Genomic DNA, 20,178 nt, shown 5'->3' on the forward strand with positions numbered 1-20,178 from the left:
AGTAAATATACCAGGAAAATAATTAAGAAAGAGAGTTAGCACTTATTAAAGCCTAATATAAGAACAAGGAGATATATAGGTCTTAAGGGCAAGACCTAATAGAGGGGAGACATTATATTATAACCCCCGCGCCTATATTACATAGCCCCTATAAATTTCACTAATTACTATAGGATTACTTCTCCTAGTAATAATCCTCTTCTATTAGATTACTTAGATTATAATACTCCAAGACTAAATTACTATAAATTATAATTAATCCCCGTAAATCTAACCCTTAAATTACTTATAATCTCTAATAAGCTATAAGGCCACTCCTAATATATATATATATTTATTAGCACTTAGATAAAACTTAGCTTACTAGCTATTAACTAAAACTTCTTTATATTAATTAAGCCTAATATGCATTAAATCTACCATTAAGAGATGTAACACTTCAATAAGCTTAGTTACACGCCCTATGCAATCTGCCAACAATAAACCCAGCACGGCTTAGTTTAACATAGTTGGACCCCAACCGTCACACGTCGACTATCTTAATTCTAATAGTATTAAGAAGCCTAGAGTACCTTTCAAATAGTTCTACCACATATTCGAGGAAAGCATCCCTTCGACTTGTAAAATAGTCGAGGTTTATTTATATCTTCTACAGCAGGCGATGGAAGTTTAGAAGGCTAATACGGGAAAGAATTTGTCAGACGGCGAGGCTGGTCCATATAACGTGGCCTTGTCGACTAATGGAGGGAAGGATCAGTCTTGCTTGAACTAATAATTCTTTTAACTAAATAATTAAGGATAAAATGAACAGGCGATCTGCTTTTGCTTTTCCCTTTAACAGCCATTGCAACATACATTCAGGCACTGAAAATCTGAAACTCCTTCCACCTAAAGTCGTCGCCATTGCCAATTTCTATCTCTAAGGAGCAACAACTACCAAAATGTCAGCATTAAGTTGGGCATTGGCCTAAGACCTTCAATAGTTATACCTCAAATTGCATCATGGTCTAAGATATCCTTAGGTGCACTACCACGATGACTACAAAGGTCGTGTCCAAGCCCAATGGCACGACAGAGACTACCACCACTAGCATGTTTGTTGATTGTGGAAGAAGCACTTTTGCAACTTCTGCTTCGTTTACTAGACGCTGAACAGGTTCATGGTCATGATCGGAAGCCCATTGGACTGGATCAGAGAGGCAACAAAGGGATATAACGCAAATGTTTAAAATAACGACAAATCTAGTGAACTTGAGTGTAAAGAGTCCATTACTTGCTGTATATTATTGCTCTCACACTCAATTATTTCAGGCTAACCTTGATCTCTATGGTTTACTATCCTTGATCACATCACTCGTTGTCGCAAATCGAATTGGTCGATATCCTTCATCAACTGGGTGCTTCATCAAAGCCCGAATAACAGCGACTCCAACTTTTCCCAGGGTCCCGTAGGCATCACTGGCCTGTTTTTGCTCCATCTCATGTCATTTTACGCAAATCATGCTGCGTCACGAATTTTCCAACCACAAAGTCACCCAACCTTGTGTCAGCCGCCGCAGGCGCTGCATCCTTATCCCAATCATGAGACCAAGCCGAGTAGATGGAGAGGTGCGGACCAAGTTGGTCAGCACATTAGAGGCGTTCGTTCCATTGCGTGAGCCGGGAGAGTCTGACGCATGTTGTCGAGAAGCCGACGTATCTATGGTTTGGTATCTATGATTTAGAGAGAATAGGTTCGATCACCCTGCGAGGTTAAAAAGTGGGCATCAGCTTTATTCCCAGCGGCCACGGGGAGATGGTCTTGGACTTTCATTGGTTGTGATACATGTAAGGCTTCAGCCGAGGCTGTGACCGAAACACTGTTGTATGTGGCCTTGCACATGCTCCACATGCAAGAACAGAGATGTAGTACGTCCGATCAAACCTTGCACCGACTTACTTGGTGCCGCATGTTACCAATAACTAAGGGTCCAGGCCAACCTAGAATGACCTTCATTAGATATTGGCTGCCTCTTACAGCGATTCAGCTAAGCAACCTCGATGCTTATGTACCATATCAATGGTGAAAGATAGTAAATAAACCTACGTGGCCCTTATAACATGGTGGCTGCCTTTCACACCAATCCGGCAAACTATTCCTTTATACTTGCAATATATGATCCGTCTATGGTTTAAAGGCCATTTTTTCAGTTTTTAATTATATTAATATATCTTACCGCATATGAAGAGCCAACATTTGGGGTTCTATGACAAAAATACTTCCTTCCATGACGGACCAGGGACTAGACTAAACTGTACAGCACCTTGATGAAGCAGACCGAAACCTCGTCGTTCAGCTATCCCACCGTGCCACTCCAGTAGCATGATATTATAGTACTTCCATTGACCTTCTGCTAATGGGTAAGGGTCCTGCCACTGTACCCCATCGTAGCCCACAAATGAATGCTTGTATGCCTCGGATAGTAAGATTATCTCGAAGGAGCCGTGAGATTCAAAGAAATTAGTTTCTTCGAAGCCATCCAACCAAACAAAGCCGCATTTCCTGTTGTTAGAATCTTGGAGATATCCAGTGGCCCTGAAAACGTCAATGTCAAAGATTCTGTAGAACAGCGAAAGGGTCCAGAATTGCAGCATAGGGTAAGATGGCACTTCCCGGGAGAAGGACATATGTTCGGTTGGCATGGTTCGTCTCGTGTCCAGTTGTCTGGGAACATATCGCCCATCGGAGAAAGGGCGCCTGCGACGATATCCCACATACTCCATGTCTGACAAAGGGAACGACGGGTTCGCATCCGGATCCCAGACAAGATTGGTGATACCAGAAGGGCTCCGCTTATACCAGATGATCCACGTCCTGTCCCTGAGCCACACGTTGGTAGACTCGGTTGCACAAGCCGTTTGCAAATTCATATCGATACAACCCCGCCAGCCTGTCCACGAGTAACTTGGAAATGAAGAGCGTCGGTGAAGAACGCTACCATACTCAAAGAATATGACAAAGCGGTCAAACATAACGGTTGGAAGCCCCTGGAAGAAGCTGCACTTCATCGCCTCTGCAATTCGCCTAATAATGCCCGCCATAGCCCGTGGTGTGTCGCTCTGGTTTGTCAAGGCTCGTTTGGTATAGTAGAAGAGCATCGTGCATAAGTCGAACACCGGGTCGGTCATGAGTACTGCCTCTGGAAGCAGAGATCCCGCTGATGGGCCAATTCTGGTTTGTGATAGGTCGTCTGCAAAGTGCTCGGCATGCTCTGCTGCACGGCAACGATAGAAAACCTTGTTGTCAATGAAGTAGAGAACTCGTCGAGATAGGACCTGCTCTTGAAAGCTGTATCGGTTCAGAACCCTTGATTCATTATAGTCGAATAGTAGACTTACGTCCATGATCTGGAGTCATAGACTGAGCGTTTGAGCAATCCGTCCAGCCCCGTCACAATTCCCATCTCGACGCCGGGCATAATCTCAAATGTGTTGTAAGAACCATCTCTAGTCCCTTCCTGAATTCCAGGGAGTCGCGCATTAGCATCATGGCCACATGCTGCAACAACCGTCAACCAAGCTCTCTCGTAAACCAGGTCCATAACGTTGACGCCTAGCTCCAAGTCCTCAGCGTCATTCTGCAGCAAGCAAAGCGCGTCAACCCATAGATATCGACACCCAAGGCGCTTCGATAAAGTCGTAGCATCTTTTATAGTGTTCGGCAGCATCTTGAAGACTTTTTTCAGAGAGCCCGGTGTGAGCAGTGCTGTTCGGTTCGCCTTGGTGAGCCGAAAATTTGGTACGGCCCCCCATACATAACTCAAAGCGATGTACTTCTCAAGCTTTGCCCTTTCTACGAGGCAGCTATCCTCTAGATCGATTAAGCGAAGGACGCGGAGGCCAGGAAATGCCTCGCCAAAGGGCAGGTTTGTCGGCATGGCACATTCCGAGCGATGCAGTTGCTCACAAGATGAGACCCAGCGTAAAACCCTAGCAGTATCCACTACAGGGCCAGTCCACGGCTCGACAAAGAACCTCAACGTAGGATTGAGGTGACCAGAGAAATCCATGCGGGAACTGAAGCCAATCCATGCATCAGCCCGAGCCTGATAAGCCGAGAAAGCCCAGCGCTTGGCAGGCCCCAACTGCCAAAAAAGTTCAACCTCATCAGCGGATGGGGTAGCTATGAAGTCTTCGTTGAAATGAGATAGAATAAGGCGACAGAATGGACACGAACTGTTCTTGATCCGGATGCCAGCGCCAAGGGACCATCCTGGGTATGTCCATATACGCTTCTCTTCAGCGTCCAGTACCTTTGGGTCTAGAGGAATCTGCGAGCAGTATTCACATAATGAGGTAGGCGATGACATATCCGACGTTTGTTCCAAAGATGAGCTATAAATTGTGCTTTTGTCACTATGTCATCGCCTGCCTAACCCCGAAATTGTCGCATTTGTTCAGCCCATCATGTGACTCTATAATTGGACATCCATTACTGTGATTGGTCAGAGTACGCCACGGAGAATGGTAATATCTTTGTTCCTCTTGGCTCGGCCACTATGTATTTTTGAAGGAGTGAAACCCAATCATTCTAGTCACCACCCCTTTATAGAATGCTCGGGTTTCTCGCAACCCCAAGCTCCTTGAGCGTGATCAGACCAAGTTTGACCCAATTGTCAATCTCCTTCTCGGTAGCCACAGCGATTATCCCCAGCATACCCAAGGAATTCACACCAGCCTCTTTGTTGACTGCCGCGTTGCGACGAGGAATAACTACTGTCCAGCGGGATGTGAACCTTGCAATCCCGAGTCCTATCAGCCAACAGCAGTATTCCAGGGTTAGCTAATCTTTTTGAGAGCAGTCGATGGTCTTTCTGGATGTAATTTTCAGGATTCGCTGTTCAGAATCGCGTGCTGTTGTAATCACACCTTCCAATTGCGGTATGCTTCCCGATTTCAGTCACGAATCGAGGATCAAACCAAGCTTGAGCCAGCGTGATTGTTGGTGTTGGCAACTGTCTCGTTTGCATAACGGGTTATCATTGGCTTGTCTAAATATAGCTTGAAAACTCGATTGTGACTGGTTCGGTTTTCTGATAAGGCTCCTCCGCGTGTGAAGCAAGTGAGGGGTTGACGTACCACGAACCTTGTCCATTTTCCTCCTCGTCGATGTTCCTCTGCTCTTTTTGCCTGATCACTCTTGCAGTTCTTCTAACCAGACAAAGCCCTTAACAGATTCTTGCTCATCTGCTACCTTGCTCCATTCCAAGTTTAACTAATCATCAACAAACCCGAAATGGATGATTCAACAAAAGCGCCTGAAGAAATACCACCAACTGTAACATCGCTCCAAGATCTGACGATTATCGAAGCCTGGGACGCAGAAGCAAACACACCTAAATATATCACATTCTACCTCGTTACTCCTGATGACAAAGTTTTCTTTGGTTCAAAGACGAAGAGATCTATCCTGAAGCCCCCAAGGATGTTACACTCAGACTGGCACCTGACCACCTCGACGACATTTGGGTCTACGTCAAAAGGCCAGGCCTCAACAATTATGAAACAACTATGAGGGGAACGGATTTCATCCCCAGAGAACTTTTGGCTGAGACACTTACGATGGAAAAGGTATCCCAGACGCCACATCCTGATATTGTTGGTTACTATGGCTGTCGTGTCAGGCGTGGACGTATCGCATCAATGGTATTTGAAAGGCTGGATCAAACACTACAGCAGTACTCAAGTACTCCCGAGTTTGAGAAGCTCGATAAGCCAAAGTTTCTCGAGGCTCTCCAATCAGCAGTAGCCTACATCCACTCACTGGATCTAGCTCACAACGATGTCAACCCACACAACATCATGGTCAAGGATGGAATGCCGGTCCTGATTGACTTTGGGTCATGTCAACCTGTAGGACAGCGGCTTCAGTCACTGGGAACTGAAGGTTGGTACGAGGAACTGTTCTTTACTTCTGAGAAGAAACATGACACATATTCATTGAACAAACTCAGAGAGTGGATTCATGATCCGGAATAAGAGACGAGTCAAAGATGAAGGCTTTCGTCAGGCTGGAGTATGGCAGAGAACACAAGACCTTTGTATAAATCAGAAGAATAGAGAGCAGCAGCTTACTGTCCTTGTGAATGCCCTAAAGGAGTATTTTCAATGCACAGCTTGCTCATCTCTTGTTGGTTCCAGTCCCAGTGGGGTTGTAGACTGACCAGTCCACACAGGAGCATACTCTGTTTCGCCTCCGTCTTTACTCAAAAGCTTTTCTCGCTCCGTACTTCCTCGTACTCCAAGTTTGAGCCTACGAGCAGCACTGATATCAACCACCACCATGGCAATAGTGCTCAATCTAAAAGTTCGTGTCAGCAATCCCTCAACGCCGGGATGATCTGGGAGTCTCACAGGCCAGTTCCCCCAGCCGCCAATAAGGTTTTGTAGAGGCCGCACACTAAAATGCCGCGATCATTGCCCCAGCGCCTCTTGGTGCAAGGAATCAAGATAGTTGGCTCGATTGCGTTGATAAGGAGTCCGTATCCTATAGTCCAAAGGGCCACAAGTACTGTGTTCACTACTGCGCTCGTCTTGGGCACGGGTGAGCGAAGAACAATCCAGATGCCCATGGCAGTATTAGAGATGAGGGTTGCAAGGGCGGAGCCTTGTAGCTATAGTGGTAAAGAAGTCAATTTAGCAGCAGCAAAAGGTGTTAAGAAGTATGAATGGACGGGTTTATTACGAAAAAGAACATCCACGGAATTTTAACCCGCTCCTGGTTCAAGTGGGCGATAAAGAAGAACATTATGCCGGCGACAGCGCATGATGAGATGACTTGAAAGCTCTTGGCGAGGAGGAATGGGATGGGCCGATATGGGAATAACCCAGATGATAAGAATTGTGCCATCTCGAAGGTGACTGATGAGGCGATTCCTGGATCTCGTTAATTCTTGCTGTGGGTTCAAGAAGATGGCACATCTATCGTGAAGATGTGATATTTCCGTATTTTGTAGCTTGGGCAGGAAAAGTCACGGCTGTCTCTTAGACAATGTAGTCAATGTCAGGGATTCTGCCTCGGCGCAGTACTTTTCATTTACTTCGCTGAACCTCCGCAAAAATATGGAGGAGTCCGTGAAAAGACGGAGAGGCATTGACTAAAACTCTTTCAGAGGTCCAAGAACTTCAGCCTTGAGCGACGTGTGACCATGAATGTGGCTATTTTGGACTGGCTTTCCCTGGAGGCGTCGGTCTAGACCGGGCCCTTGTGAGGCTGATGTTCGGATTGGGTAATTGAGACAAGCTTCCATATAAGCTTACAGCCTAGCGCGGTAGACAGCGCCTTTAAGAGTTCAGCTGGTGACATTCTATCAGCCTGTCATTCGACCTCAAGTCGAAATTGAGCGTTTTCGGCATGGCCACAAATAAAATTGAATTGAATCAGCCATCGACGGGGTCCAGTTATAGTAAATTGTTGGGGCCTTACTAGTCTTTCTCATTTCCCGGTTATTTATCAGTTGAATGATTCATATAGCCTCGCGCTCCACCTGGAAGTAGAATGGCTTGTGTGAGATTCAATTGCCGGAGTACGCATGTTACTTCAACTTAACATAACCAAAAAGAATCGATGTTGAAGGGTTATAATCTACCTTTTGTGCTCTTCACGGGCCTTTCCACCCTGTTCTCCTCTTGCGATGCTGCAGGTCGAAACACAAGTCTTGTTGAAGACCTTACTGGTTTTGGAAATAATCTCACCACTATTGACATTGAATATCAGGTTTGGGCCGGATGCGGGCCGCCAGAAAACCTGACAACAGTTCGCCGTCGCGTTGCGTATGTAGTCGTCAACGGACTGGCTGTTATCGACGGTGACGTTGTCTACGGAACAGAGGGTGACATCCTCGCGGATCGAGTCGCAGATTCTCTCACCAAGCGCTCTCTGTCTAATCGCGCTCCTGGCGGGAGATGGCCCAACGCAATCGTCCCTTACTCGTGGAGCGATGAAGATGTATCGTCATGGTTGTCGGATGCTGACAAGAGCTCAAGAATGAAGCTCTTCGAAGAGGCGGCCAAGGTATGGATGGATCGTTTGCCTTGGCTGCATATCATTCATATAACGACCCCATATGATCCCAAGGCAACCACGCCGGCTGGCCGCATTACCGTGCAGTTTGTCAAGGGCGGAACATCATCGTCGCCGTTGGGCCGAGCAGAGCGGCAGGACTGGAGTTACATCTCACTTGGAGAACCCTATTTAAGCACGTACGTTCATGAGATAGGACACAGTAAGTTCCCGTCCAACCCCGAGGACCCATATCAGCCAGACACTGACCCCATATCAAGCACTCGGCCTTCAACACGAACACAAGCGCCCTGACCGAGATCAGTACTTCAATCTTGATTGCTCGGCGCTTATGGATGATGAGAAAGGGGTAGCTCCTGTCTGCACCTCAGAAGACAAGTGCCAAGGATGGGGCTGTCAGTTTACGGCGCTGGTAGACCCGTTGGTCTACAATTTCGAGGGACCGTACGACACAAGTTCTGTCATGCACTACTTTGAGCGCAGCGCCGCAAAGGACTTTTCATCTCAGCCTCTGACCGGCATCAAACCCGGTGTCAGGGTCGGTCGAACGTCTCGGCCGACGCTTATGGACTTGCTGCGTGTATGTAACATGTACCAGCTCCAGTGCGCGGGCCGTGGAATCTGCGGTGACGGTATCCTGTCTCCAGCCAACGGCGAGGAGTGCGATCCTGGCTGTGGAGTAAGCGATACTTGCACCGAAGACTGCAAGCTGAAGCCCGTTTGCGGAAACAGGGTCGTCGAAGCTGGTGAGGAATGCGATGATGGACCAGCGGGTAGCGCAACATGCACAACGAGCTGCAAAAAGAAGCCTGTTTGTGGTAACAGCCTCGTTGAAGATGGCGAAGAATGTGATGATGGGGCTTCCGGAAGTACCACGTGTACCAAGGACTGCAAGAAGATCACATGCATCAAGACATGCGACCCAGATCCAAGGTTTAACAAATGCGACATTACCACTAGCTGCATCAAGGTTGAGGGTGGCTCTGCTGCCAGCGCTGGCAAACATTACTGTGCTTGTCAAGGAGGATTCCGTGCACCGTTGGGTAAGCCACAGATGAGGCTGCCTTGGTTTAAGCCCATCTCGCAGGAGGGCCGTGTATTTGTAGAACCAGGCCAGGCATGCAACATCCTCTGCAATGCATATACACTGGGGAAGGATGGGTGCAAGGAGGTCGCTGAGCAGGCCGTATGCTACTAGCTCCAAAGTGTAGTTAAACCTACCTTGAATGTACTTGGACTATGATCTTTCTATTACATATCTTAAAATGTAAATGCAGGTATTAATACAGAGTTATTTATATTGTATGGATTTTTTTAGAATTCATGCTTGGAGCAAGAAGCGAAACGTGTCAGCTATTAGGTCTTTTAACTCAAAATGACACTCTCACAAACACATTTCAGGCAGTTTACCAACAACTGACATGATAGCTCCACAAAGGAGGCGCACCATACAGACTGGCACCAAATTTGGGATTCAACCCTGTGACAAAAAGTGTTCAGGACAAACACGTTCAACTTCAACTCTCTGGGCGTTTACAGAGAAGTTTCTCAGAGAGACGCTCGGATCGAAAGCGGTGCCAGAAAATAAGAACAGACGCACATATGCATATATTTCATAGGATAATATACGATACCAGAGTGTTATTCATTGTGCAACTCATTAAGGCTCCTTGTGAATATTTGAGGCTCCAGTACTTAACACATCAGCATGACGATCGACCCGAACTATCGAGAAGGGCTTGTCTTGATGCCGCTGAAACTGTGCTTTAGAGGCAAGTTGAGCTACATCAGGTTACCTAAGCTGAGGATTTAATATATTATATGCAGGGGATGATCACTTCCTCAATGCTAAGTGACTTTACCCTAACAGCTATGGTTATATGCTTCGATCTCACAGTTAGAATGCGACAAGCGGTTGTAACTGCAGGCCAGAACGATAATACTGGCTTCCGCAAATACCTGGCGGCTATTGAGACAGCCCACATTTGATGGGTTAGTTCATCTGAGGCCTCCGAAGCACGTACAGCCACACAAGCGTTGCAGTCTACGATTCAGCGTGTGAACGAGCATTTCAACACCTGGCAATCTTCTGTGTGCCATACCTCGACAACAAAACTACCCATCGGCTGATTCTGCGGATCAGATGACCGATTTCGATATAATCGATAGTATCGACTGGGCATGTTATTTCTCATGATATAGTTTATCTTCTCGACAATCAAATTCAGGACCCCACGATACAATATTTTGATCTTGGTCTCTGGCTAATGGACACAGCTGGACCACTAGGACCATAGGATCTCTAAGCCCCGCAGCCGACTGGGTTTCAGCTAACAACTAGCACTGGCTGAGATATGAGCTGGCTGGATAGTGGCTTCTGACTAATTGGGTCATGCGCTTATCGTCACCGATAAATTTATATCTAAGCAAGTCTAGCTACCGATTTGCTCATTCTTGACTAGTTGTCTTGCCCAGCTACCATAATCAGGTATTTCGTCCATAGCCTCTTTCAGAGAAGGAATAAGATCCTCAAGTTTAGAGAAGTCTACTTTCTCTTCAACTCCTGCTTCCTTAATTCTACCTTCCTTAATCGCATCATCCAGTTCCTGCTCACATTGGCTCTCGAGCCATACCGATGTTTTTCTCTCTATCGGACCGAGCAAGCTGTTTAATTGATTCAAAGTCAGACCCCGTCCCTTGGTAAGCGTCAAACCCGCTGGGTCAATTATTATGGTATCTTGCCATATTTCTAAATCGATTTCGAGAGGTTTGGGCGTCGGAAATGGCGTGATAGATAGGTTCCAATGCCTCCTCGCCTCCCTCATGATGGCCTTTACGGCGATATCGTCCAGCTCCTGTACTTTCTCCCTACTGATTGGCTTTCCCCTGACACTGTTCAAAAGGACCGGGAGAAGAAATAAGTATACGAGCCCGGACCTTACCAGATATATGGACAGAGACACAGCGACTCCTGGTGCATCTTGATCAGTTCTCTCCCAAATCTTCTTCAAAATTGATAGGTCGCAATAATTCGGAACCATCGCTTTGATAACTGGCTTTTCGAAGCAGTAGAGCGCATCCATCAGCCTTCCTGCCTGTAAATAGGCCGAACCGTATAGACAACATTCGAAAGTCTCAACTAAACCACCTCGGATCCATGGGCCACCAGGGGCGCTGTCGCGGATGACGCATAAGCGGTCTATAGACACCAATGCCTCATTCAAGTTGCCAACGCTGATAGCCAATTCCGCCAGATTTATCTGGCAAGCATATTCTCCCGCGAGATATCCGTCTTGGTAGCATCGTGCCACTATGTCAAGAAGTCGATCTTTTGCCTCTGTCTCGCTCCCAGCTGCCCGTAGCTGTTGTGCTCTGACCATGTCGAGGGCAAATGGGAGTTGATTAGCCAGGCCCAAGCAGGCGAAACTGAAATCTCTGAGAAGTGATCAGAATGATTCATTTTGGTAAGGCGTGCAGCATCTGTCACTTACCGAGCGTCAAATTCGATGGTTTCGTCCATGGTCAATTTTAAAAAGTATGTTCTGAGATCCCTCGGCCACATGCACATAATCACAGCAAACACATCGTTCGCTTTATCGTCCCACTGGCCACTTCTCGGGTCTCCAAGACTGCGGTAGTAATGGGCAATTCCCGTCAATGCTCTATGTCGGAGAAGAGCCGCCGAGTAGGCATATGGATTGACATCATTAAAGGCTCGTATCCTTTCACTCTGTTCATATGGACTCATATGTATCTCCAAGCTGTTTGGATCTCCTGGTTCGTGATCTAGTGGCCTGACGGATTTGAGATCAACTTCGGTCCCATCAGCCTTGCGACCAAGAAGGCGGGCGATGCGAAGTACTACCCCAAACCCTTCTGAGGGTTTGACAGGCCTCCTCAAATAAAGCATTGAGAAAGTCCAGTAAAAAGCACAGTCAGCTAGCCTTTTCCATTTGACTTTGTTCCACATCTCCAGGTGAGAAGGATAAGAGACTACTAGCTTCAATGCCTCCTCTGTATAACGCCTCGTCGCCGAAGGGTCTTTCATGAAATAATATTCTGCGAGAGAAAGAGTAGCCGAGAGCAGAAGGGTGAGATTATCAGTGCCATGGCCCTCTTCAATCAATTGGCCTGCAACTTTCTCCTTCAGTATATCAGTAAGCTCAACGAGGCGTGGCAATAAAATGGTCTCCTTGGAGAGAAGCGGATGATGGCCGTCATAAGACCACAGCAAGTTTATCAATGCGTAACAACCCACTGTGCCCCAGTTGTCTCTATTGACGATTCCTCCCAGCGGTCTTTTGATGTCGGCCAGACACATGTCAAATGCCTTGAGGAAGTTGCAGGCTTCTAGCTCGGTCTGTCGGACGTAACGTGGATTAGACAAGTTCCATGTTGCTGCGCGGCGAATCAGAAACTCTGTGAAATTCCACGCCATGTAATCACCGCCAACTCTATCAGATATTGGCGTTTGCCGGGATACTCTCATGGCACTGAGAAACATAGTTTGAATCCGGTAGTATGTCACCGGCACACCAACGATTCCTTCCACTTCCTCTACCCAGCCAGAGGGAACAAGAACGTCCGATATGAATGCCCTAACTATGCCGTCATTAGGGTCGAACATGCGGCCAAACTTAGAAAGGCTGCAGTTGAGATGGACTAGTTTAAAATATTCCTGGGAAAATATGCCGCATGTTGTTGCCAGGGTTGATAGAATTAACATTGTCTGCTCCCTCCGTCTATTGCCTTTGGCTGGGAAGCTGTTGATAAAGTCCATGCATTCATCAAAATTGCCGTCGCCAGCTCCAAAGAATATCGGGCATTGATAACTAACTACTCGATCAAAGAAGTCGCGTATGCTAGTTATCAAATTTGAATCACGGAAGTAATCCAGTTCGCTCCATATCTCACACATGGCAAGAGGATTGTATTGCCAGATGTGATTCAAGCAATCAACAAATTTAGCTTCACTGCTACCGCCCACCGGGCTCCCAAGACGCAATCCCTTGAGTATGTCTCCCACAAGAACACTTGCATCGTATGGAGAAGGCGGCTTAAGGTGATGGTATACTGCTGATGGGAAGGTGATGGACCAAGGGTCTTTGATACGTGTAACCAACAACACATGGTGCCCTCTAGCCATAACCTGATGGATTGCTGTAGCAAATTGAAGCATTTGATGATCGTCCCAAGGGTCGTCTGTCAGTGGCTCAACGCATGCATCAAGTTGATCGACAATGAGAAGGCGCGGCTTACTCCCTGCTGTCACCCCGAGGACATCGTTTTTTGCCATTTCTTCCACAATGACATCCAGATGCTCTTTCACTTGAGAGCGATAAAACCCTGTTTCAATCATCTCTGTTTCGAACCACCAGAAAGCGAGAAAGAGTGCGAATGTCGTCTTTCCGACTCCTGCACTCCCATGAAGAATCACTATCTTTCCATATGGCGGAGCTTCGTCATTTATTTCATTTGCTATTGGTTTAGTTAGTGCCCACTCCATATCCAGAACGGCAAACTCCCGGCCTGCAAGATTGGTTGATGGCTTTTGGAGGGCTTCAGTAGAGATGAAGGACCTGATTGCGTCTATATCAGCCGGAGTGTTCTTTACAGCATGAGAAGAATCATGCATCTCGTTCCACCTGGCAAATGGCCGATCGGCATTTGACATCCGGTACACAACGGGTAAGATAGAATCGCTAAGCTGTACTTTGAGGTTGTATCTTGCCAATCTCTCAGGTGAAGTCTGCAAGGCATCCCTGGCGGCCAATATTGCCTGAAAGAAGTCAGGCGCCGTACGGGAAAAGAGATTCAGGTAGAAAGCTCTGACAAGGCACTTGGCAGCTGTGCCAGTGAGTTTGTGAGACATGCCGACGGCCGTGTTTATACCAGCCTGAGTAAATGTGCGGACTAGGCAAGCCGCGGCAGGCCCATCGACTTTTGCTGATTCACAGGAGTTTAGCAAGACAAATTCGATCTTGCAGGAAGCCAGAAGACTTCCGACAACTGATGCCTGTTTTGCGTGTGCTTTTTCTCCGGTGGGATCGAGAAACAGTAGATACGAACGGTCCCGCAGGATTGCGCCGTGGACATCAAAATGCACTACATCGTACCAAGGACCCTGGCCTCCTCGTCGATGCCAGCCCTCAGTCTTCAATATCAAAAGCTCCTCAAAGGCCTTCCAGGTACCTGGTCTCGAAATTTCAACCCTGGGGTCGAGAGCAATCCCATGGTCAGTGCTTCTGGCTTGTGCCTCCTTGATGGAATCTGCCAAGGCCATTGAGCATATGAGGGGGTCCAAATCATCAATTCCTGACGGCCTAGCTACTACTAACAGGATATTGAAAGGTCTTTTCAGTCGTGGAGAGGAACTTGCTTCCTCGACTGGTATTTGCAGTTCCGCCGTCGTCTCTGTCTCAACTCTCATGACTATCAGACGCGGTAGGCAATTTGTTGCTGAGTGGCTAAGACGGTCGGAATACGCTAACTCAACGGCTTCCCAATGCATCGCCTGGAACTGGTTGGATCCATGTATCTCTAACCTTACCAGCATCCCACTGATCACGTTGGCTTTGATGAAAGTGAAGAGGCCGAGGCGATCGAGAAGCTGTCGCGCGTAGCGCTTAATCGCCTTTGCAATACGATCTGCTCTTGCTTGTTCATATGGATAGTCTGTGGCGAATGAAGAATATAGCCATTCTGCTTCATGCTTTCCCCAAAGTGTTCCCCCTTGGTCTGGTAGGTGAAATTCTGGTATGTATCGGAATTGATGAAAAGCCACGGCACAACTTCGCCCTAGAAGAGATAGACCAACCCCTATTTTCTTGGATGATTGGAAACTCATGGCAACAGCAAACGAACCATCATGGTTGTGATGTGCCTCTCTAATAATTATGCGATCCATCCTCGTGAAGTGTAAAGACTGAAGGTTGTACTGAGGTTCGAGAGTCACCATATATAACGATTGCGAGGATGATGCTATGGTCATGGTCCTCAAAGGCTTGAAACGCTTATTTGTGTTGAAAAATGACCTCGTGATTAGTGGCTGTTTGCACTAGCCATAGTTGTTTGCATTTCAAGCCATCAACGTGGATTGGCCAATCAGAGACGGCTGGCACGGCAAGAGCGGCATTGTCCGCAAGTCGAAAAATATGGTTTACGTAGCCCGAGGCGAACTCTTTGGTCAGACTATACCTCCGCACTAACGCGGAGATGTACATTTCCAAGACGTCATCACTTGCCCTTTGTATCCATTTGATATTGCTCTCTCAGGGGTGAAATTCTTCCGCATCATCTCATATATAAACAAAGCTCACAAGTCTTTGCGCTCTAAACTTCCATCACTTCACCATACATGATTATTGAGGACACCAACTCCAAGAGACCCAATGCCTTGGTTCAAAAAGGATCCCAACAGGCCTGCATTCGTGCTTCTAGAGTCTGCTGTTCCGTTCAAGTCTAAGGCGAGGTTTCTTCTGGGGTCAGTCGTAGCAGACATTCGAAACCCAACCGACGATTTTGAGCCGGATGGTAAAAGCGAAACTGCCTTCCGGGACTACACTCTCAATGCTCTCGACACGGATTACAGTGCCTTTTTGAAAGGTAACGATGCCCACAACCTATCGACAAAGGTTGGACACCTCGCTGGTGTCTCATCAGACAGCTCGAGTGAAATATCGACCAACATCGAGAGCTCTGTTGTACGGACCAAATCGCTGATGCAGCATTACAAAGTCTTCGAGCAATTGATTAGCTCTGAAGCCAAGTCTGACATAATCACCTTGATGAAAAGAAACGACAGAAAAGCCTTTTTAGTTGTTGGTCTCAAATCAGTGCTCGATGCCAGCCATGTTCAGAAGTTTAATACCGAAGAGAGTCTCAACGTCAATATCAAGGTACCAGTTGGAAAGGGGGCTGAGGCAGCGTCTCACGGAACAGTTCATCTCGGGGACACCGTCGATCCAGAAATCAATTATACAAACTCAAGCGGGCAGAAGGTTGAGATTGAAAGTACTATGACAGGAGAGCGCATCTTCGCCGTTAGATACCGATTGATCACATTGTCAAGAAATAAGCCCAACTACGGAGATGTCGTCAGGGTTAAGTTTGGTACAGGCGTGTTTGGCGACAAGAAGGAGACGGAGGTTGTTTTTGACGAGGGTGACGAGGAAGAGGCACAAGGTCGGGATCCTGTTGTAATCTCTAATGATACGGACGAGATATCCCTTTCACAACGCTATTTTGAAGATGACATCGAATTACTAGGGTTAGAAAATGAATTAGAGGTTGTGTATTAATTAGAACAGAATTCCAAGAACCCTTTGATAAATAAGCTATATAGAGATAATGCAAGCCCCATTCAAAGAACATAGTTCAATAATCCGCAGTAACTTTTCAAGACCGGGTCCAGGGAATGGCCGCTCCCCCGATATATGTCATTTATGACCTGCACTTCTGGACTAAGTGCAGATACTATATCTATTGCTTCTATATATATCTATGATATCTACAAGGTTGCTTTAATAAGGACGCGTCTAGAAAGCAATTAGTCTATATGTCTAACTTTGCCGTTGCTATATCTTTGCTTTTTATATAATTCTTCTATAAAAGAAGTAAAGTAAAGTTGCTGTTATTAACTTCCTAATCCTTAGGTGTATTGTTATTATTACGTCGTGGCTAGGCTTTACTTATATTCTTTTAGTAAGGTAATGACTTTATTAAATAGCTATATTCAGCCTTAGTTGATTGAACCAGTCTTTGCTATATACACATATTTATACTTTTAATAATAAAAATATTAGTGATATAATTATGTATTAAATTAGAGACCAGGCCTAAGTAGATATTATTACCCCTAAGATAGACACTCTGCTTAGGAGAAAGCTAAAAGATTATCCTTAGTACTATTTTCTTATTTATTTATATAGTAGCCCTCTAGCCGCTTTTTATAGATAATACTTTCTATATCTCTTCTAGAAGTTTCTTTAAAGGCTTGGTAGTGAGTCTTTCTACTACTCTTTATTTAAGTAATCTTGCTTACCCAACTTAGGCTATTGCATTCATCTATGCATGGGGTGCCCTTGTTATCATTCTTTTGCCCTTGTGGCGATCCAGATCCATTCTGCTTTTTTTCTATGCGTACATGCTTTGGATTTAAAACAATTTCTTCTCATGACGAAAGCACGGATCAGGATGGGATCAGCCAGGAGGATAAGCAGGAGCCAGCCGTGGAGTTAACTACTAAGTAGTCTGTTGTATTATATTGTTTACCAGGCCAACCTTTGTCTACAGGGTAAGTGGCTAAAACGGGCTTAGACCAGAAATGTGTTTTGCATGGGGCTGTACTATGTATCAAACCAATAGAGAGCGGTTCCGTTCCGCCACCTCCATTATATACACTGAGGCTGACCGCAAGGCATATTCTGTTATTTAGGCTGATGATTGCTGCCCGACCTCCCAGATACAACCTAAAGAGAATGATATCTTTTCTTTGCTGTGAATTGACTTTCTCGCGATCTGACAAGAACTGAACCCTATACCACCCAACCTAAATTTCATTTTCATACTAGGTAATATGACCAAGATGTCTGATACAAGAAACGTATCTGAGCAACATGAAATCCACGCAACTTCGCAGAGTGAACTTCCAGACTCCAGAAAAAAGGACATATCGCCACCACAATTGCTATCCAGGTCTTCGTCTCTTCAGCCTCCTCCTGGGGGTAATCGACCCCTTCTTCCACCCACAGGTAACACCCTGGGATCTCCTTGTTCAAATCCTGATGCAACAAGTCGTCGCCATGTCAGAAAGTTCAGTCGATATATAGAGGCTCGCAATACCGTATCTGTATCGCAGCCTCAACCATTGTCGGTCTCGGCTGAACGCCCGAATAAGCGTCTGCGCCACCGTTCGTCAAGTCCCCAGCCAAGGGCCTTGGGGGACACAACCTTCCAGTACCACAGTTTAAACTCACAGAAACATGAGATCCGTCTTCTTCGGATCTTGTCGGACGTTTCAACCAAGATCCGTTGCCAAATCTTTCACACTTCGCTGGACATGATACAGGATTACATCGCGATTTCCTATTCATGGGGTGATCCCCTTGAAACAAGAGTCATTGAGCTGGATGGCCACCAGTTTCCTGTCACAACGAGTCTATGGCATGCCTTGTCCAGAATCAGATCTATATCCACTTCTGTGATTGTATGGGCAGATGCAATATGTATCAACCAGCTCGACGATGAAGAGAGAAGCTATCAAGTTGGTCTTATGACTTCAATATACAAAAAGGCCTCCATGGTCGCCCTTTGGTTGGGACCGGAAGCCAACGACAGCTACGCTGCAACTGAGCTGCTCTGTGAACTGGCAGAGTGTAATAACTCGCGAACGGCGCTAGCTGCCCTGATAAACAACCGCAAACACAAGCGTGATTGGCAAGCTCTGGTGGACTTGTTCGAGAGGGACTATTGGCGAAGACTCTGGGTGGTGCAGGAGATCTTCAATGCGCGTCAGGTGACCGTCTTCTGCGGAAACTCTGCTCATTCGTGGGACATCTACCTCCAGGCGTCTAAGCTTCTCAGAGCTTGCAAGGTGGACCTTATGAGAGCTTTCCATCTGGAAAAAGGACGCCAGGCCTTGTCTTTGCGATCGGTCACATACGTGGACTGTTTGGTGGGTTTCGGGCCGAGCACTCTTCAGTCATTGCATTCGTTGCATAATGCTGGAAGCGCAGATCTTTTCAGCTGCCTCTTGCTGTGTGCCGACAAACTCTGTCGTGACCCACGAGATAAGCTGTATGCTCTCCTGGGTATACTCCCAGAGAAAGACCAGACCCAATTTCAAGTCAACTACAAGCTGGATCCACGGCACGTATATACGGATATTGTTGACTATCTGATTGCAAAAACTGGCAGCCTCGATGTCATCTGCTGTGCCTCTAATCCTATTCTGACTGATAACATCCACATCCTTCCCTCGTGGGTTCCAGATTGGTCAAACGGCTCTAGCTGGCGAAAGCCTCTTGCCTGGAACTTCAATAGGCGTTTCAACGCCTCTAAAGACACCAAATCTTCGACATATCTCTCCAGTCGGAGAAGAAAGCTGTCTATCACGGGCATCGTCCTCGGCACAGCCGACTACGTCGGTATTGGGCTGGAGCATGCCCCAAGTACCAGCGCTTACCTCATGGCCTTCCTGCAATGGTATTGGGTGTTTACAAGCTACAAAAGCCCATTGAGTGACGACGATCACGAATCCTTTTGCAGAACCTTGTCTCTGAACCAATTTAGGTATCCAAGCTCTACATCAGTCGATGTCATTGGGCGAACCTACCAAGTCTTTACCCGATTTCTAGCCCAGCGTTACCAAACGTGGAAACCAGATGAGATATTGCAGCGATACACCCAGGCGACCCCAGAAATGTCGATTGATGAAATGTCCCAGGCATTGGAAAACTACTTCAAGCCAGCGATGAAAGGTCGCAAATTTGTTATCACCACTACGGGTCTCTTCTGTCTTGCCTCGGATAATACAAATGCTAACGATATTATATGCATTGCTTTAGGATGTTCTATTCCTATCATACTTCGGCAGTTTGGGGAGGAGTTTAAAATAGTTGGTGATAGTTTTGTGGATAGATATATGTATGGACAGGCGCTAGATGAAGAAAGAACTGGGACAAGAGAAAGGAAGGAGTTTATTCTTATTTAGCTATTCAATTATTACTTTTAAGTTTATTTTTTAACTAAAATACTAAAGTTATAAAATATCTATTTAGCTATGTTATTATTGAGATACCCTGGAATGATCCTGTCCGTAATTTATATAATCCTTTATCTCTTTACTATTACGTAGTCTTCTTAAAATTGTAGATCCAGCCAGTTAAAGAATAGTGGCTCGGGAATACTTAAAGTACCGATAAGCTTACTTGTTTACTGATAAGCTTACTTGTTGTTTTGTACCCCCGAAGCATTAGTGTCTATTTGGTTAGAGCCCAATCCTGTGAACTCCACCTTGCTTATCTCCAAACCTTCTCAACGGCCAGATAACTGAATAGTTGCCTGCCCATTAGGTCAATTAAAACGCGCTCCGAGTCTATAATTGCGAAATGTGG

General features: G+C 46.3%; 7 protein-coding genes across 7 annotated transcripts; 4 read left to right on the top strand and 3 right to left on the bottom strand.

Moving 5' to 3' along the window:
- Positions 1 to 2,244: 2,244 nt before the first annotated feature.
- Positions 2,245 to 4,349, bottom strand: FOIG_13520 (uncharacterized protein; the record flags this gene model as incomplete). The annotated part of the gene is made up of 2 exons (XM_031214677.1): positions 2,245 to 3,328; positions 3,379 to 4,349. The coding sequence occupies 2 exons, from the start codon at positions 4,347 to 4,349 to the stop codon at positions 2,245 to 2,247; spliced, it is 2,055 nt and encodes a 684-aa protein (XP_031055474.1).
- A 926-nt stretch (positions 4,350 to 5,275) lies between these two features.
- Positions 5,276 to 6,018, top strand: FOIG_13521 (uncharacterized protein; the record flags this gene model as incomplete). Its single annotated transcript, XM_031214678.1, has 2 exons — positions 5,276 to 5,416; positions 5,464 to 6,018. The coding sequence occupies 2 exons, from the start codon at positions 5,276 to 5,278 to the stop codon at positions 6,016 to 6,018; spliced, it is 696 nt and encodes a 231-aa protein (XP_031055475.1).
- A 126-nt stretch (positions 6,019 to 6,144) lies between these two features.
- Positions 6,145 to 6,611, bottom strand: FOIG_13522 (uncharacterized protein; the record flags this gene model as incomplete). The annotated part of the gene is made up of 2 exons (XM_031214679.1): positions 6,145 to 6,340; positions 6,394 to 6,611. The coding sequence occupies 2 exons, from the start codon at positions 6,609 to 6,611 to the stop codon at positions 6,145 to 6,147; spliced, it is 414 nt and encodes a 137-aa protein (XP_031055476.1).
- Positions 6,612 to 7,606: 995 nt separating this feature from the next.
- FOIG_13523 (uncharacterized protein) lies at positions 7,607 to 9,260 on the top strand (the record flags this gene model as incomplete). The annotated part of the gene is made up of 2 exons (XM_031214680.1): positions 7,607 to 8,264; positions 8,323 to 9,260. 2 exons carry the CDS (start codon positions 7,607 to 7,609, stop codon positions 9,258 to 9,260), a joined length of 1,596 nt encoding a protein of 531 aa, XP_031055477.1.
- Positions 9,261 to 10,494: 1,234 nt separating this feature from the next.
- Positions 10,495 to 14,345, bottom strand: FOIG_13524 (uncharacterized protein; the record flags this gene model as incomplete). The annotated part of the gene is made up of 2 exons (XM_031214681.1): positions 10,495 to 11,497; positions 11,554 to 14,345. 2 exons carry the CDS (start codon positions 14,343 to 14,345, stop codon positions 10,495 to 10,497), a joined length of 3,795 nt encoding a protein of 1,264 aa, XP_031055478.1.
- Positions 14,346 to 15,386: 1,041 nt separating this feature from the next.
- FOIG_13525 (uncharacterized protein) lies at positions 15,387 to 16,362 on the top strand (the record flags this gene model as incomplete). Its single annotated transcript, XM_031214682.1, has 1 exon — positions 15,387 to 16,362. Exon 1 carries the CDS (start codon positions 15,454 to 15,456, stop codon positions 16,360 to 16,362), a length of 909 nt encoding a protein of 302 aa, XP_031055479.1. The 5' UTR covers positions 15,387 to 15,453.
- A 1,185-nt stretch (positions 16,363 to 17,547) lies between these two features.
- On the top strand, positions 17,548 to 19,775 carry FOIG_13526 (uncharacterized protein; the record flags this gene model as incomplete). Its single annotated transcript, XM_031214683.1, has 1 exon — positions 17,548 to 19,775. The coding sequence occupies exon 1, from the start codon at positions 17,640 to 17,642 to the stop codon at positions 19,773 to 19,775; it is 2,136 nt and encodes a 711-aa protein (XP_031055480.1). The 5' UTR covers positions 17,548 to 17,639.
- Positions 19,776 to 20,178: the final 403 nt, after the last annotated feature.

This window comes from Fusarium odoratissimum, assembly GCF_000260195.1.
Source record: "Fusarium odoratissimum NRRL 54006 unplaced genomic scaffold supercont1.34, whole genome shotgun sequence".
Taxonomy (NCBI): Eukaryota; Fungi; Ascomycota; class Sordariomycetes; order Hypocreales; family Nectriaceae; genus Fusarium; species Fusarium odoratissimum.